Raw genomic sequence first — 18,332 nt, 5'->3', positions numbered from 1 at the left:
CTGAGAGGAGCTCATACTCTGGCCTGGCAGGCTAAAGACATAGAAAAAGGACCTTGAGAGACATTTTGGAGCCAAAGTCAAGGTTAAAGGCACATGTGGCACCCCATCTTAAATGACTCCCCTCTAGGAGAACCCATGACCAGTGATATGGAGTGGTTGCCGTTTCCTGTCTGTTTCTGAGTCTTTGGGGTTTGAGGCAATGGGGCCATTGGGGCCTCCAGCTCCTCCTTTCTTTTGGGGACCTTCCTACAGGAGCCTCACCTAACGAAGCCTGGGGTACTTCTCCCAGTGCTTTGGGAGAGGGCACATATAGAGCCCAGCAATTTAAGGAAATGAGCTTGAGTCCCTGTTGGAAGGAAGTCTTTCCCAGGTCTAAGGCTGGGTCTGTATTCGTGGGTCTGGGACCAGGGTGGCTTCAGAGAGAGAAGGCCAGCTTGGACACGGCGCGCCCAACAGTGCTGACCGCCAAGGGCTCTGCTAATAACTCACGGGCTGCCGCCAATCTTTGGATCATGAATTCAGGAATTGTTTCTAGGCTCAGCAGTTTCCAGCTTTTTAGGGAGGCTTAAGTTTCAGTCCCACCTCTCATCAATACTAATATTGTATGAGACTTCTTACAGCCACATGGCTAACTAGAATTTTCCGTAACTCCTCCTTCAGAGGCTCTTTTCTACATTTCTCTGAAGGAAAGGTTTTGATTGATGTCATATTTATTTTATTCTTTGAATTATTTTACTATTAATTTCTCCTTAAGGAAGCCTGAAATTTCTGCTTTTCAATTATAGCTTTTTATTTACCAGATATATGCATGGGTAATTTTTCAGCACTGACAATTGCCAAACCTTTTGTTCCAACTTTTCCCCTCCTTCCCCCTCCCCCCTCCCCCAGATGGCAGGTTGACAAATACATGTTAAACATGTTAAAGCATAAGTTAAATACAATGTATGTTGTATTTCCTTTTTAGTGCCTTTATTGGGCAATGTGGCACTGAGTGTATCAACTACATATCCACGTAATCTTGCAATTCCTTTCTTAATCACATCTACCTTTTTCCTATTTGCTGCATCTACTTAGGACACCTTTTCCAGCACTTTCCCCTTACGGTATCTGTTCAGCTATTCCCCAACTGATGGACACAACTTCCAAATCTTTGCCACCAGAAAAGACCAGCTCTAATTCATAAAGATCCAAGTGATTATGTTGACTGTCTATTATGATCACATATAAATCTAATTCCAACAACATGTGAAGATGAGAAATTACGAATCATTTTTTAAAGAAAAATAACTGGGATCAAAGGAAGAAATTAAATAGCATACCTGCATCCATTCATTTGTTTGGGGATCGTAGGCCTCCACTGTGTTAAGGTAAGTTTGTCCATCATATCCTCCAACTGCATATAATTTATCACCAAGTAAACATACTCCAACTGCATCTCTACTAATGCTCATAGATGCAACTGAGGTCCACATATCAGTTTTAGGATCATATCTGAAAAATAATTGTAACACTAGATTCTTATAAGATTTCATGACATTTTTTGAAAATTAAGAATTTGGGATGATTCTTACGAAGAATACGTAATTTAAAAAAATGTACTGTTACCTATATAAAAAGAAACCAAACTGTATGAAATATTCCAGGCATAAATAAGCTTTTATAAAATGGTAGAGTGATGTTCTCTATTTCATTTTTTATGTCCTAATGCCTTCAATATAATCTTGACTTATCTCAGAACTTCATCACCTTTTTTTTTTTTTTTTTAAGGATATTCAGAATATTCTATTACACTGTCTTGTACTGAAGCTCATCAGTCACTTTCCTGGGCACTTAAGTGATGTCACCTGCAAATTGACCTGTCTCAGGTACGCTCAAACCACTCTAATACGTATTTTTAAGTGTCTGCTATGTGCCAAAGCACCATATAACAGTTTTAACTAAGACTGTGCCCTGAACATATTCCTTTTTAATAGTTTTTTCTCAAGGCTAGCACTGAATATTTCCCTCACCCTTTGTTTATTGAATCTAAGACAATTCTTTATTCTTAAAAAAATCTTCCTAGTTTTTTTATAACTCAAATTTTAAAAAAGTTTTTTAGTGTGAAACTCAACTGTGAAAATAAATTGTACCTCTTGTCCATAAGGCCATTTATATATACTTAAAAGAATGGAAGCAAAGTTATTTCTTCTTTATGGAACCGTATTATTTTTTTCTGAACTTTGTTAAGAGTTTCTTGACTGCTCAATGATTTTATTCTCTATTTTGATTAACGAGGATCTCTTCTGGAACCCTTACATGGCTCCCCACTGACAATCTGCTAGGCCTCTGGCAAGCGGTTGGTTTAACAGGTTACAGAGTTTGGCTAACAGTTCCGAAGTTTCAGGTTTGAATTCCTTCAGCATTCTGCCATCTGATCCTGATGGATTGGGAACGGGGATTTTCCCTTAAGTAGGCCAAAGGACATAATTTGTTGATTGCTTGTTAGTTCTCTTGATGATTAGTAAGGGGTCTAAATCTTTGGCTGGCTTGCTTTGAAATAATCAAAGAATCTTTTATGATTTTGAAGTATCCCAGAAGTTGTATCTTGAATGACTTTTGGGCTGACCTAATAATTTCTTGCTTACCAAAGTTGGGGCTTCCTTTCACTTGATTGGGCAAATTTCCATTTAAAAAATATTGGTTTTACTAAGTACTATATTCCTTCATTTCCCTCCCCCACTTCAGTCTGCCAAATCTCAATGCTTCTTTCATATGTAATACACAATTCCCCCTCCCCTCCAAAGATTTCCTATAGAAGAATTTTAATAGCTTTCATCTCTCTGATGATAGAGCTATTGGGTTGAGTCAATATAATGAAAATGACAATTCTACCTAAATTAATTTACTTATTTAGTGCAAAATAAACTATCAAAATTATTTTGTAGAACTAGAAAACAATAAAATTCGACTGAAAAAGTTTAAGGACATCAAGCAGGATCAATGAAAAAAATGTGAAGGGAGACAGCTAGCAGTACCAGATTACAAACTACATTACAAAGTAGTAATGATCAAAACGATCTCTGACTGGCTAAGAAAGAGGGACCAATGGAATAGATTAGATTTACAACACATAGAAGTAAATGACCATAGTCATCTAATATTTGGTAAATCCGAACCTTCAAAGAAGGTATCACCCTTGGTCAGTCTCTTTCTATGATGCAGATATGTTTTTGATGCCTAAACCAAACCAAAAAACATATAAATGTTTCTAAAGAATATTGGTGAAGAAATTTAAAATAAAGTATTAACAAGTTGACTACAATAATATAAGAGATTATATATCAGGGGTTCTCAAACTATGGCCCACGGATCAGATGAGCCTGCTGAGGACGTTTATGTGGCCCGCCGGGTTATGGCAAATGGGCTGAGGAGTGTGAGCTTTTGTTTTTACTATAGTCCAGCCCTCCAACAGTCTGAGGGAGAGTGAACTGGCCCCTATTTAAAAAGTTTGAGGACCACTGGATTACATATTATGACCTGATTCAACTGATAATAGGAATACAGGATTTGTTCCCTACAAGGACAAAGATAAAATATAATACAACAATCATTTCTCTTAAAAACTCTAAGAATAAATGGATTTTTCCTTGATATAGTTTTTTTATCTAAGTTTGAGTAAACACATACAGTGGAGAAAGTGAAGACAACTTTTCCATAAAATCAGGGATTCCATTATCCTTATCACTACTTTACATACTTCTTGGGATGCTAGTGGTAACAATCAGTAAAGGGAATCAGTGTAGGAAAAGAGAAATGAAAATTAATTACTTTGAATATGATATAATGGTGTTAACCCTTATAGCAGAACTAGTCAATTAAAATTAACTGAAACATTCTAGTAATTTACTATTGGTATTTGACAAATCTACAGAAATCATCATAGTAGTATATGTGGCCAACAAAACCTAGTAAAGAGTGAATTGGAAAGAAAAATGTCATTAAAAACAACTACAAAAGCCATAAAAATACTTGTGAATGTATTTTGTAAGACTCAACAATAATGTTTTTCCACTTAGAGTATGTTTTAATTGCTCATAAGTAGGTCAAATATAATAACAATGATAACACTGTCATTTATTCACTGTTGTAGTGATCAAAGCCCTAAAAGAATCTTTTATAGATCTAGTAAAAAAAAAAAAAAAAAAAAAAAAAAAAAAACAAATTCATATGGAGGCCAAAGAGTCAGAAATTTCAAGCACAATAAAGAAAAAAATGGGAGGGAAGGGAAGGGGATCACTTAACCTCTGTTTGCTCATCTATGAAATGGGAATAATAATAGCACCAACCTCTCAGGGTTGTGGGAATGGAAGAAATGAGATTAAAATGCTTATCACAGCGGCTGGCACACAAGAAGCACTATATGAAATGTTAGCTTTTATCAGAACTCACACTAAGTAAAAAAGAGCAATGATCAATACAAGTTTTTTACAAAGCGAGGAACTAACAAACAACAGTGTCGATTTTGATGAACCAAGATACCATTCTTGGGAGTAAAACTCATTTTTTGACAAAAACTGCTGGGGAAACTACAGAGAAATTGAATCTGGACCAGCACCTCACACTACACACCGAGAGACTCTGATGTCTGGACAGAAGCTGCCTGTTTCCTAGTCCTCTTTTCTAAGTATTCCTGGAGATCAGAACCCTGTGGGAACTTTCAAAGTCAAAGGCAAGGCAAAACACAATGGAAAGGGGCCAAGCGGACCAAAGGGTTTGTTCACAGAACCAGGAAAAGGGAAGGTAAATGAATACATGGGGAGAGAGGAAGAATGGGGGAGAAGATGACCCAAAAAAGGAGGGGGGGTCCTGGATTCTCTCCTCTGAGCTGGCTAAAGAAGCAACATCTCCCCTCAAGGTAGATCTCCCAAGGGAGTTAGATGGGTAAGAAGGGGTCAGCAGACCCAGCTGTTCGTCTCCCCACCTCATGCACTGTCTGCACATCACCCTCAAACTGGGCTCCTGGCCCAGCAGATGACCAGCACCCCTGATCCCAGCCTCCCCCATGACAGGCTGCCTGGCAGCAAGTCCCCTCGGTCCGAGGTTCCATTATGTGGCTCAGTGTCAGAACCACCGCTTCATTGGTAAGAATGAAGTTAAAGATGAACCCCCCCTGCTTTGTACCCCAAGGCCCACAACTTCCATCCCCCCCCCCCAAGCCCACAGCTTCCTCCTTGGCGTTGCTCCCCTTGCCCCTTACTCATTCATACTCTATCATCATTGTGGCAGGATGGCACCTGTGACCCTGATCAGAAGCTCCCCCAGTTCCCCTCCCCCCAGGTCGGGCAGTACCTTTCCACACAGTCAGAGAGCCTGGAGGTCAGGTTGGAGGCAGGGGCGTCATGCCCCCCAATGGCATATAGCAGCCCATTCCAGGTGGTCACTCCGACGCCACCTCTCCTCTTGGACATCTGGGCACAGAGGGTCCACTTGTTTGTGTGGGGATCAAAGCACTCTACGGACTTGAGACACGAACTTCCATCACGGCCCCCAACTGCGTACAGTCTGTAAGGAGACAAACAAGTAGCTGATGAGAAAGGTACCCACACGTTTTCTGGGGTGGGGTCTGAGGGCAGTGATATGGCATAGACGATGGAACCAGAGAGTTCTGGGTCACAGAGCCATGTCACAATTCTTTACTTTTCTGTAACAAAGAAAACAACCCCCTGGACTTGCACAGATTGTATCTCCTCTCCCCAGGAGCCTGCAGGGTCGGCCTGGCTCAGGTTAGGGGCCGAGAGACTCCACATGGTGGGGAAAAGGTCCGGAGACTCCAAGGCCACAGTCTGGAAGGATATTGGCTTGGAGCTCGAGGCACATGGTGGTCGAGGAGTCACTAACAGGCCCAGAGCCCAGGCTTCCTTCCACTCATGCTTTTTGTTTCAAAATAACTTTTGATGATGCTCTTTGTTTCTATTTTAGTATCAGTGGATGTTCACTTACACATACCCTCTCTCCAACTTCCATTCCATCTTGGGGACCTGAGCCAACCTTTACAAAGTATTATTAAGAAAAAATTAGTCATTTCATTAATCTCGAATCACCTGGGGAAGAGATGTAAAAGTCTGTCAGGCTGATGGAGGCAGGTTATACAGAATTTTTTTAAAAAAGGTTTTGTTTTTACTCAGGCACACGGAAAGACAATTTTGAGTTCTTCCATATCTTCTCCTCCCCCGCCCCCCGCAAGACAGTAAACAATTTGATATGGGTCATGTAAGTCAGGAAAGGTTTTAGATACCAAAAACAAGTTTGCATTTTGTCCTAGAAGCGAAAGAGCCGGCCAAGTTCTGGAGCACTTCCTGACACCATGGTCACAGCCCCTTTTAGGACTATCTACTGCAGCAGTTCCAATGAGAGGAGATGAAAGTTTGAAATGAGGTGAACACAGTATGGGAGGGAAGGGGCAGTGTAGGGTAGCCCGCATGGGGTTTGAGGGAAAGAAAGAACAGAGAGTGGATCTGGACTGCTGCCTGGAAGGATGGCGGCCTCTGGTCAGGGGAGGAAATGGGGCCTTTTGGGGACTTGCTGAGTTTGAGTTGCCTGGGGACATCCTGATATAGATGAAAGAGATGGGTACTGGACAGATTTGGGGTCAAAGATCTTCTTGGAACAGTGTTTTTTTTTTTTTTTTCTTTTTCTTTTTATTTTTTTCTTATAACTGTATTTTAGATATATTCTAATTTAATAACTGGTATATACAAGCATTATATTTTGTATTTATATGATATATATAATTATAATATATAACTCATTTTAAAAGACTTTTTTGCATATACTGTTATGCCTTAATCACCAATTAATTGTGAAATAGATTAAAGAGAAACAACTGTTGTTTTAGTTTTAGTGTCTGCCAAGAGACTTTACATTTTCACAAGAAGATTCACTTTTGATCCTTGCAACAAACTTATAATATGGGCAAAATGAATCTCTTGTCATCCCCATTTTACAGATGAAGAAACCTGACTTAACAAAATCACTCATCAAAAAATGATTTTTTGTCCAAAAACCAAGGATTTTGTTTGCTGCTCCATGTTACATGCAAATATAATAAGCACTATACTTAATTCTTTATAAAGATTTACTATAATGCCAAGAACATAGGAGATGCTTAATAATTGCTTATTAACTGATAGTAGTTAATAGTAGTAGCCTAAGTGTCCTAAACTAAATTATCATATCAAAACAGTTGCAATATAGACACTGAAAACTTAATATAATATTGATTTTTGTTTCTTTTATCCTTTGTTCAAAGATTCTGCTAATATCTGGGCTGTTTTCCTCCCCCTAGATAGATAACTATGAGAGATCAGCAATTAGAGAATACTACTAATTGGGCTGGTATAGGCTTTTTCAATAATTAAATTCCAGGGTAACACCATGAACTCCATTTTTGAAGAGTGTGATTTTTTTTAAGATCAGGTATTTTAGTACGTCATTAGCATGAACAGGCTTTAGAGTCCATTGACACGGTGAACTCAATTTCATTAGACACAGCTACTGAAGAATCAATACTGTAGAATGTCGTTTGAATAATGAAAAATCTAATTAAAATATCACTTCCCAAAACATGGTGGGAACAAGGCTTCTAATTAATCATTTTTATCCTCTTGGATAAACTATTGCATTCCAGATAAAAAAAATATAAAGAGGTAAGCTATGGAATAACAATTAGAAGTTGAATAAAATATTTTTGAAAGAGAATCTAGATTAAATCTTGAGTTATTTACAAATGTACAAGGATGTGTTCATGTCTATCATCAGTGCACTTCATCAAAGGCTTTCAAGGACTTAATTTATGACTGGCTGATTGAGCACCTCATCACTTTTAGGATCATAGGAGTGGGAAAATCAATCACCCTCCTCCTTATACTATGTAAGGAAATGAAGATCCATTTGGGACTGTACTGCTTGCTCCATGAGTTATCAAACAACTTGGAACATTTAGCTCCTTGTTTTACGCCTTGATTAATAATGATGTCCTAAGATTATTAAACAAAGTTCTTGTTTTTTTATTTAGAACTTTCAAGAAGACCTGTATGATTTTTTGCACCTGCATGGGAGGGCCCAGGGCAAGAATTCCCATGCTGATAAAGAAGCATTTGACTTAATAGCCCCTGAAATAGCCTCCTTTTAAACCTTTATCTTCCATGCAGGTACAAAAATCATACAGGTCTTCTTGAGAGCTCTAACTAAAAAAACAAGAACTTTGTTTAATAATCTTAGGACATCATTATTAATCAAGGCAGAAAACAAGGAGCTAAATGTTCCAAGTTATTTGATAACTGTCACGGAGCAAGCAGGACAGTCCCAAATGGATCTTAATTTCCTTACATAGTATAAGAGGGAGGATGATTGATTTTCCCACTCCTACAGTCATATCTCACACAGACTGGCAGACACCCAGAAACAGATACACACACAGAGACAGACAGACATATACATACAGAGAGACACCCGTTTTTAAGCTCACAGACCCTGGCCTCTTCTACTAGGAGAAGCACTAGAGCAGCTCTAGTGAAGAGCTTCCTGGTGGCCTCCTTCCTATTCTATTTCTAAAGGCCAACAAGGGCCCCGACTCTTTTTCTGATCTATAGGATTCTGTATTGTTTGTCTAAGTAATGACATCATTCCTAAACAAAAACAAGTGACTTATTTCAATTCTTTCATCCTTCTGGGTATGTCTGACAAGAAACTAAAATGTCCAAATACCAGAAAAAAACCATTCCCTTAATATAGGCATAAATAGGTAAATTGCAAAATAGAACATTCCCTCCTCCCACCCCTCAATGTTTTCTCAATTTTCATAGGTGTACATGTGAATGTTCTTTAATGATTCTTTAGTGATTTATCTGTAGGTACATTCTCTGTTACCTACAGGCTGGTAGCCTAATTCTAAGAAGTACAAAAGGAAGAATCATGGACCCTAGGTAAGTATGTGCAAAATCGATGAATGTTTGGGGAAAATGAGAGCATTTCAATAACTGTTTTTTAAAACATGGGAGGAGCTATTCTTCCTTCCATATATAGAGTACAATTATTTCAACAGAAAGGCACATGGCGGGTATGGATTAGAATGCAACTTCTACCTAGGAATTTAAGGCCTTCCAAAACTGACCTGCATTCTTGATTACACAAAGTGATAGACACCTTGTGTACTCTTGAATTTGGGCCTCTTACCTAAAATTAGTTTCTCTTCCCATTCTCTGCTATCTGAATCCTAGTTTCCTTTAGTTTTTAAACTTAAGTACCAGTCCCATACTTTGTAAAGTTTTCTCTGAGTCAGAATTTTAGAATTCAAAGGGACTTCAGTGTATTGGAATGAGTATCTGGAGTAAAAAGAATAGGGCTGATAATCTGGATCTGCCACGACAGCTGGGCAAGTCAGAACCTCCTCTCTAAGGAGTAGATGGCATGTCTGTTTTCAAATTAAAGCTCAGATTTTTTTCCTTTTAGGAAAAATAAAATTTTACCTGAGGTAAAGTTTAGTAAAAAAGCAAATAATGATTGTTATAGTAATATTACAATATAATAATAATAAAATGATAAAAGGACATTTCATTTCTTCTAACTTCCTAATAATTCTGTAAAAGGGAAGACATAAAAATAGTTGCCAATTAGACAAGTGAAATATACAGACAACTCAAAATCCTTATTAATTTTCATAAGTTCCAATTTGAAAAAAAAATACTGGTGTTTTTCACTTTCTGGTGGAGAAGCAAAAGGAGCGTAGCAATTGGCTTTGTAATTAATAACCTACTGGGGTTCATCTTATGAACAAAAGGGTACTGAAAAATCATAGATAATCTAAGTTATTCCCTGAATAATCAAGAAAAAAGATTTTATCTTTCCACAAATTTCACCATCAATTCTTTCCTAAGGATAAGAAATCACTGAACCAACAAAGAGAAGCAGGAAATCGGGGAGAAAAAAGCAGAAGTATAAATTAGTTAATTCACTGAGGTGTTTTAGCATTAAAAATAATAATTTTAAGAGCAGAGACCACTAGATGCTTAAAAACTGTTTAACAATGGATTATACTATATAAGTAATTTTCTTTACTCAGGGTAACTAGAAATTTTATAGTTTATTTCAGGATTTAAATGAAGAATATTGTATTTTTTTTTGAAACTGGATCTTTAAACTAGACCTAAAATTGAACTCAACATTTCAATATTTGATGTTATGGTTAAGAAACCACAGCATTGGAAAGGTTTTGATATTTCACAAGTAACCTGTTTATGTATAAAACTTGGATTTGAAATAATACTTAATAACAAAATTGGACGTTTTGTTTTTCAAACTCTCGCCGCCCTCCCCCCCCCAATTCATTTTAATACTAGGATTTCCTTACTTTCCACTTAACACTGCAACACCAACTGTGCTCCTGGGCATAGACATGCTGGCAACGAAATTCCACTGGCGAGCTTGGGGGTCCCACCTCTCCACGGTGTTCAGGTAGCTCCAGCCGTCATGCCCCCCCACAGCATACATAGGACCTTCTAATACAGCCACACCTGCAAAGAGGGAGAAACGAGACGATCAAAAAGCAGCTCCTGGAATCAAAAGCACTCGTTTACATTCAGACTCAGGCACAGGGATGTTCTGGGATGAACACGGCTGTCCAGGGATCAACCACAAGCCCTGTATGGAAGCGGAAGCAGAGGTGACACCGATAATCCATGGGCCAATCTGGGGGTGGTAAATGGTGCCGTACCTGAACTGATGTTTTGGACCCGCCCTGATGTTTTGTGGGCAACACTGCCTGGGCTCTAAGTGTAATCAATTAGTCCTCTCCCTTTCCATGTTATTCATCTTTATGACAAGTAGGAGGACCTATCAACAAGTCTGCTTACAATCTGGTCACCATTATCGATTGATTGGGCATATCCTGAGCAATTCAGGATCTGTTGGCCAAACTGACTCTTTAGGTTGATAATGAAGCAAATACTTCTCCTCACCGAGGCCATGCCGGTGGGTGGACATGGGCGGCATCACACTCCAGGTTTTTGTTTTGGGATTGTAACACTCTACAGTATTCAAAGTCTTCAGTCCATCTCTACCACCAACAACGTAGAGTTTGTCATCCAGGACTGCAACGCCAAACTGGAGTCTCCGCCCGTTCATATTGGCTACTGGAGTCCACATGTTTGTACGGAGATCGTATTTTTCAATACTTGTTGCTCCTTAAATCATAAAATAGATCACAATTACATTTAATTCTATTTCATTATAATTGGAACTTTTAGTTGAGCCATTCATATATAGAAATGATATTGATTTAGCATTAACTGAACATATTGAAGATATTTTAAATATTTAAGATCACTGAAGCCATTTTCAATATTCACTTATAATAATACAATATCATATATTATAAATATAGAAAATTATTTATGACAGTATTAGAAAATGAACAAAAACTATTTCCTAGCAGATTATACATGAATACATTTGGATCATCCAAAATTAATTCTCCAAAATTTTTTCCTCCACAGCTCAATCACAAATTCCCTGATGTGCAGCGGGGCTTGTGTGACTTTGGAAAGGCAGCTCCCAAGTAATGAAAATTCCTGACTTTTCTCTACTCCAAGGAATTTTCCATCTACTCCAGATACCACATGCTGATGGATTTATGGCTGCTGCTCCAGGTGACCTTTCTTCCAAAAGAATGTTATCTGCTACTTAGGACTTTTGCAAAAACAAGCACCATCCTCTTAGAATATTAATAGTTACTGATTATTAGGGATGCATAAATGCAGCCACGTTTATAGATAGCTTTATTAATAATCAGGAAATGCTTTCAACTGTTAGACTCCTTAGGTATTAGAAGCTCTAATCTCAAGCTTTTCTTCTCCACGCCTTTCCATGCAAACCATCTAGACTAGCATCAGAGGACTAAAACAAAGAACTCCTATCAAAGGGACCCCAAGACCTGACCCAACCATTTACTAAGGGTCTGTGGTGCTGGGAGAGATACAGACCCCGAAGACTCCGCTCAAGTGGCAGTAATCCAGTTAGAAGCCATGGCCCAAACCAGCTCACAGATAGAATTGGTATTGATCTATTCTAGCCTATGGTGAGCACGACTACATGAGAAAGAGCAGAAGCAAATGATGCAGACTTGGGTACCTACAAGGTAAGATCCAGAGCAGTGGGAAGGGGAAAGACCCTGAGGAAAGGAGGCTGACCTGCAGAGAGGCCCCCCTCTGTGTCTAAGGCAGCTCAGGACAGACAGGCCTATCTGATGGAGTGGCTGGCCTTGCAGTCAGGAGGACCTGGGCTCAGTTTTGGCCATAGTCAAACCCGAGGCAAGTCAGGTAACTCTGATTGCCTTCAAAAAAAGGCCTATTTTGAAAGTCAAGCTAAAATTTAAGTATTTGAGCAGGTTGAGTGATATGCCAAAAGCAATGGTTATATATATATATATATATATATATATATATGTGTGTGTGTGTGTGTGTGTGTGTGTGTGTGTGTGTGTGTGAAAGCCTACCAGTGACCAGAAGCATGGGTCACTCTAAATAAGAAAATTGTGACTCCATGAAGTTCTTTCTCAATTGAGGCTCTAATAGCTACGGTGTCAAATGAAATTTTGCTAGTGATTTGCAGAAGCAAAAGCATTTCCCTGCTAATTCTTAAGAACAGAAGCAACTGGGCCATGTTCGAAGGGAAAGGATGCGAGCCATTGACCAGGACCTGGAGTCACAAGCCTTGAATACCCAGCCCCAGGCATGGCCTCTGAAGGCAGGTCTGTAATAATCTGGCAAGAGTTTCATTAGTAATAGTGGCAGTAGCTATGCCTGAAGTGAATGTGCTTTTACTGAGTATTTGTTATTGGCTGAATGTTTAGCATTCACACACTAAAACTGAACATTTTGCAATCATGCTAAAGAAAATAGCATTCCTGGGTTTGCTCCAACTAGGCAATAATAATGGTTTTTTAATAAGCCCAAATCCACCTGGCAAATACATTTGTGGGAAAAGGGAAGGAGTCAAGTAAAAGCTGGGACACCAGATAATCTTTTAGATCACCAAAAATCACTGCCCCTTGTTAAGGTGTTCAGGTTCCTTACTTTCCTTGGTAAGATCACAGTTAATAACCAATACCTTAGGGGCGCATCCCCAGCTCTGCCCAGATGACCTTCTGACTCACAAGGCAGGGAGAAGAACTGCCCAGGAACCCGGCCTCCCCCTAAACCCCCAGGAGAGTATGGTTGGAATGGGGAGTTGGCAGAACAAGCCCCCGCACCCTCACTTAATTTCAGCTATGGAGGTAATCCCCAAGGCCACAAAGGAGAAGAGGTTTTCCTGTCGCAGAGAGTGAACCAGGGAATCAAGGCTCTCCTGGTGGGTTTCTCTTGACTCAACCCTGAGGCTGCAGGAGAGAGCAAACTGTGTCCAGTCCCCTTTTTCCAGACTTTAACATGCAGAGGGACTGTGTGGACTCCAAGGAGGCAGAGCAGAGAGACCCCAGTCTGAGGGCATGCTGGGGTTCTGCAGTTATGACCATGACTTCCTCCTGCCTCTTCTTCCCCCTTCCCCTCCCTTGGCCATGAGGGAGAATGGTCTGGAGCCCAGCAGCTGCAAGTCTGGGAACTTTAGAGTTCCACTGCTTCTTAGCACAGATAACAACAGATAAGAAGTTAACATTGCTCTCGTTTTATCTTCACTCAACCTCACAGGGGGTGTTCCTGTTACCTTCATTTTACAATGAGACTAAGCGAGCATTTGAGGCCACATCAGAACCAGGGTCTCCTTGCTCTGGATCCGGGACCCCCGACAAAGCTGTGTGCCTGTGCATTTCTCAGACTGCAGACCCATTACACAGACGTCACACAGACAGCTCTGCCGGTGGCCAATCTGATGACTATTATTCTTGATGTGGCACTGCCACAGTTCTCTAGTAAAAATCTTTCCCTCTGGAACAAGATTTGTACTTTTGGGAGTTCAGTAGGGAAATATATTAAACCTTAGGCTAAAAGAACTCAGTAATACTGGCAAGAGATAGGGAGATATGGAAGGTTCAGTTCTTCCTATTATTTTGGATATTTCCCCTCTGCTCAGTTGGTGTTTGTATTTTGATTTTTTGGAGAGTTGATTATGACCATTTTTCCATTCAGATTTCTACTTCTCTTTATGGTTGGGCATTATCATGTAAAGGTTGGTTGAGGAAAGGGGGCTTGGATTTCTTGAAAAAGCAATTATCAATTATATGCTAATATCAAATAAGCATTTGTTTTCTTTGTTCTACCAAATAAAAGAACCTTCTTCAAGATACCTTTTGTTGAATCCATTCCTCCAACTGCAAATAATGTGCCAACAGTTGACTTTCTAGGTTTTGTGCGAGGACTTTGTAACATGGGCCGTCTTTCTGGTAACAAATGGTATTTCATCGCTTCCATAATGAGTTTCTGACATTCGATGTCATCACGAAACAGAGCATTGTTTTCCATGTCAGCAAGGAACTAAAAAAAGTGATGAGAAGCAAATAAAAATATGTAATCAACAAAAATAATATTAAGCCCTATTTTAAAATGTATAAGGCCAAACAACCATTCTGTAGATTGAAAATAAATGCAACATTCACAATTTAAACCTTATTTAGAAAAGTGATAATTGAGGGAGGTGATATAATAGAAATTTGATTTAAGTAGAATGTTTTTAGCTGATTCCTATTAAATATTCTTCCTTTAATATTTTTTCCCCTCTATCAAAAATAAATGCTTTTAGTCTTCAGAAGCTATAAGGAAAAACCTCTGAATGTTCTCAGTAAATGCTAACCTAAAATGACGCCTACTGATTTCTTAAAGAAGTGAAAGGTTGAAAATTGCAAATGTCAAATATTCTAAGAAATAAAAAAAAACTCTTATATGTATACTTTAAAGAATCCTTGATTTTAAGGGTTTTATTGGAATTGGATAAGATGGCTACTGAAGTTCCTTTTAATTCTAAAATTCCGTGATTCAGTGAGACTAAAATTTAGTAAAACTCAATAAAATGACAAGAATGGAGCTCATAGGGTCCAGTATGTAATGGTCTAAAGGAACTATGGGAATTGTGTTCCAAGAAATGCTCCTAGAATGAAGATTCTAAAATTGAGTACTAATCCAATTCAATTCAATTCCAATAGAAAAGAGAAGTTCCATGGAAGTCAAGGAGTACAGAAAATCGTCAAGAAGAAGGGCTGATCAACAGAATGGTCAACAGAAAGGTAAATAAGGACTGAATCAAGTCCACAGAACTTGTCACAAGAATTCCCCTGTAATTTTGGACTATTTAATTTCAATTGTGGTGGGGTTCAGAAACTAAACTGAAAGGGATTTAGAAATCACTAGCAAGGTTAAGTGTAAATTATTTTTTCTAAAGAACTTGGCAGTGAAAGGGAAAATATAAGATTAAGATAATAGCTCAAGGGCACAACATTTCAAGTAATTTTTTTTTTTAAAGATGGAGATAAACAGTTTTGGAAGTGTGAAAGTTATTTTGAACAAGTATTTTTATGTGGTTTCATTTTATGACAGCAAGAGCTATACTGACTCAGAATTTCTGACCAGATGAAGTCAGACCTTGAAGACCAGGTAAAAATCAGACTGAACTTTAATTAGCCATCAGCAGAGCGCTGGCTTTTGTACCATCCACATGGGGGTTCACCGCTCTATTTTTGTTCTTAATCCTTTGGTTTTATTACCAACGGATTTTACTCATTGGTACAGATATTACTCCAAGGAAACAAGCAAAACCTGAAGCTATTTAAAAAAGCTATTTGTTAGAGACAGTGCAGTGGCTCTCAGAGGGAGGAAAGGTTCCTCTTCTTCTAGCCCAGGGCAGCTGTTCTACTCATGCACATGGTCTCATGTTTCTCATCTCTTTCAACAGACTGCAACCTCAAAATCTTCTTTTTCTCTAGTTCTTAGTGCTGTGTGTGTATAAAAGAGAGACAGAGACAGAGCATGTATGTGTCAACAAATCCTTTCGTAGTTTAGTGATATCTAAGAACCATAAAAGAATAATGTTGGTTTTTTAAAAATAATCAAAGGAAATGCTAAATTTTAGTCAGGTTAGTGAAAATTAAGATAATTTTTTCTTGTTCAAAATCAGAGGTCCCCTATAATTTCTCCACAAATCTTTTATGAAGGGCAATGATGGTCCATGGATGTCAAGTTAAGAAGCCTTGTTCTAGAATCTTTACCCTTTCCCTCTCTCCTAGTTCCTTTCCTAAATAATTCACTAGACTTCGTGTGTGTGTGTACACAAATCTTGGCTATCTGGCTATGGGTCCAGTGTATACTTACATGCAAAGGAAAAAAAATATGGCTTCATGACGAAGAAATTAAAGTATTTCAAGATTTTATGAACTTAATGACAAATTATGTAAAACATATGATGGCAGAAAGAAAGGATATATTGTATATTAAAAGGTTTTTGAAAGGTTTAAAAATTAGGAGTGAGAAAACTATCTTTGAATAATGTTTTGAAAATAAAAATCTATTATTTAAGAAAAAAGAATTGTGAGTCACAACATTTAATTATTGTACTTTGTTCTAGAGAATTCACATTCTGTGGTAGAGAAGTAGACTGTGAGAGAATTGAATATGAAAAAAAGAAATGATTAAAAGGGTAACTTGCTGGAGAATATAGGTGGAGATGGGAATCAAGAATAAAAAGAGAGTAAAATGGAGCATTCTCTTTTCCTGAGAAAAAAGCAAAGGAAATAAGGATGGGTGCAAATTTAGAGAAGTTTTGAGGGATGGAGTATAAAAGAAGTGAAAATGCATCAAATAAATGATCTCTATTCTATGTTGGAAGTGAGGTTATCAAAGACAAAGTAAAAGCCCTGATGTTAGGGCCGGAGAACAGAGGATGTAAACACAGACCTTCTTGGGATGGGGGAATGGGGGGAATAAAAGGAGATTCAATTGGGAAGCTGAAAAGACCAGCCCTCAAGGGCCTGGCTGCTATGAGATGGCATGAATTCTGGAGACTGGGTAGGCTGTATGACATCTTCAAACAGGAACAGCCCCGAGCAGCTTCTTGGGAATGGAAGCAAAGAAGATATGTTAACGGAAGAGACCTGGGGCTGAGGATTTATAAGGATTTAGAAAAGGAAACACAAGAGAGCAAGAAAGACAAGGACAAATAAGTCTTATTGAATCACTTCGCTAGTCTCAAGACCGATGGGAACAGAATTCAGGGAAACACAAGAAGCCATACCCACGCCATGCATGAATAGTGACATCAGCTGCTGATAACCTCGGAGACCGTTGCTTTTTTGCTACACTCCTCTCATCAGTTGCTTAATCTTAATTTAGATCTCCCCCCACCCCTGCTCCTCATGACCGCTGGATAATTGTCCCTTAAGTCTGAAGTGGCCTTTCTCCCCCCTTTTACCCTTTCCCCATTTGGAATCTTATCACAAAACTAGGGACATGCCAGGGGCAACCCACTACAGTTCCTGGCTTTCCAGCTCCCTACCTGCCCTTTCTCTGGCTCCTTTGCTGGAGGCCCATTCAGGTGCCCCTAATTCACTAGGCATTCTCCCCGAGTTCTGTCCCCTCTCAATATCTCCCCTGTAATCTCTGCTGCCCCCACCATGTCACATCTGCCTATTCTAACTCCTGCTCTCTGCTGAGTCCCATTCCCTTCTTCCCCTGCCTTGCGAGCTCTCAAACTCATATGCAGGAGACAAAACTCATCATCTGTCCTCCTCTCCCACCTTCCCCACCAACTGCAATTCAAAACATGGGAATCCCTGGGACATCCCCCCCCCCAGCTTTACATCATCTGTCTTCTCAGAAGCTGGCCTGTTGCACTAGTCCCCCACAAGCCACCTATCAGCACCCTGCCTTTCCTAGGGTTGGCAGCATCACTCTGTTCTCCCCAGCACCCCAAGGACCACCAAGGCAAGGTTCCCTCCATAGGCTGTCTTCCCTGGCTACCTCTCCCACCCTCCCTCTTCCCTCTTTGGCCCAGTGTCAACCAAAATCCAGCAAAGACACAGAACAAGCATGTGGCTCACAGCACTGGCTGGGGGCTGACTCTATGTGGCTGAGGCCTCAGAGACCCTCCAACTCCTCCCACATAAGAACCTCTGCACCTCCTGAACTGCCACGGGGTCCCTAGCCAGGAGGCCCTGAACTCTTTCTGGCTGTGAGGCCAGCACCTATTATGCTGCCCTGCCTAGCGATCACTTTGGATCACACTTTGGTAACAAAGAGGGGCTATGCTAGTCTCCCAAAAATAAGTGAAAGAAACGGTCCACAGAATGTAGAAATGAGCAGAGGAGCCAAGGGCTAATT

General features: G+C 39.4%; 1 protein-coding gene across 7 annotated transcripts in view; it reads right to left on the bottom strand.

Moving 5' to 3' along the window:
• The window catches only part of KLHL5 (kelch like family member 5), an 86,414-nt gene that overhangs the window by 5,205 nt on the left and 62,877 nt on the right, over positions 1–18,332 (bottom strand). For all 7 annotated transcript variants that reach the window (XM_074275562.1, XM_074275564.1, XM_074275566.1 and 4 more), the window contains 5 exons: positions 14,315–14,501; positions 10,995–11,219; positions 10,388–10,550; positions 5,329–5,541; positions 1,320–1,491 (listed from right to left, as the gene is read on the bottom strand). In XM_074275562.1, the coding sequence (XP_074131663.1) occupies positions 1,320–1,491; positions 5,329–5,541; positions 10,388–10,550; positions 10,995–11,219; positions 14,315–14,501 (960 nt within the window). The remainder of the gene's footprint in view (positions 1–1,319; positions 1,492–5,328; positions 5,542–10,387; positions 10,551–10,994; positions 11,220–14,314; positions 14,502–18,332) is intronic.

This window comes from Sminthopsis crassicaudata, chromosome 6 (genome assembly GCF_048593235.1).
Source record: "Sminthopsis crassicaudata isolate SCR6 chromosome 6, ASM4859323v1, whole genome shotgun sequence".
In the NCBI taxonomy this organism is placed as follows: Eukaryota; Metazoa; Chordata; class Mammalia; order Dasyuromorphia; family Dasyuridae; genus Sminthopsis; species Sminthopsis crassicaudata.
The sequence above is the reverse complement of the archived record's forward strand: the minus strand, read 5'-3'. Positions and strand labels throughout refer to the sequence as shown.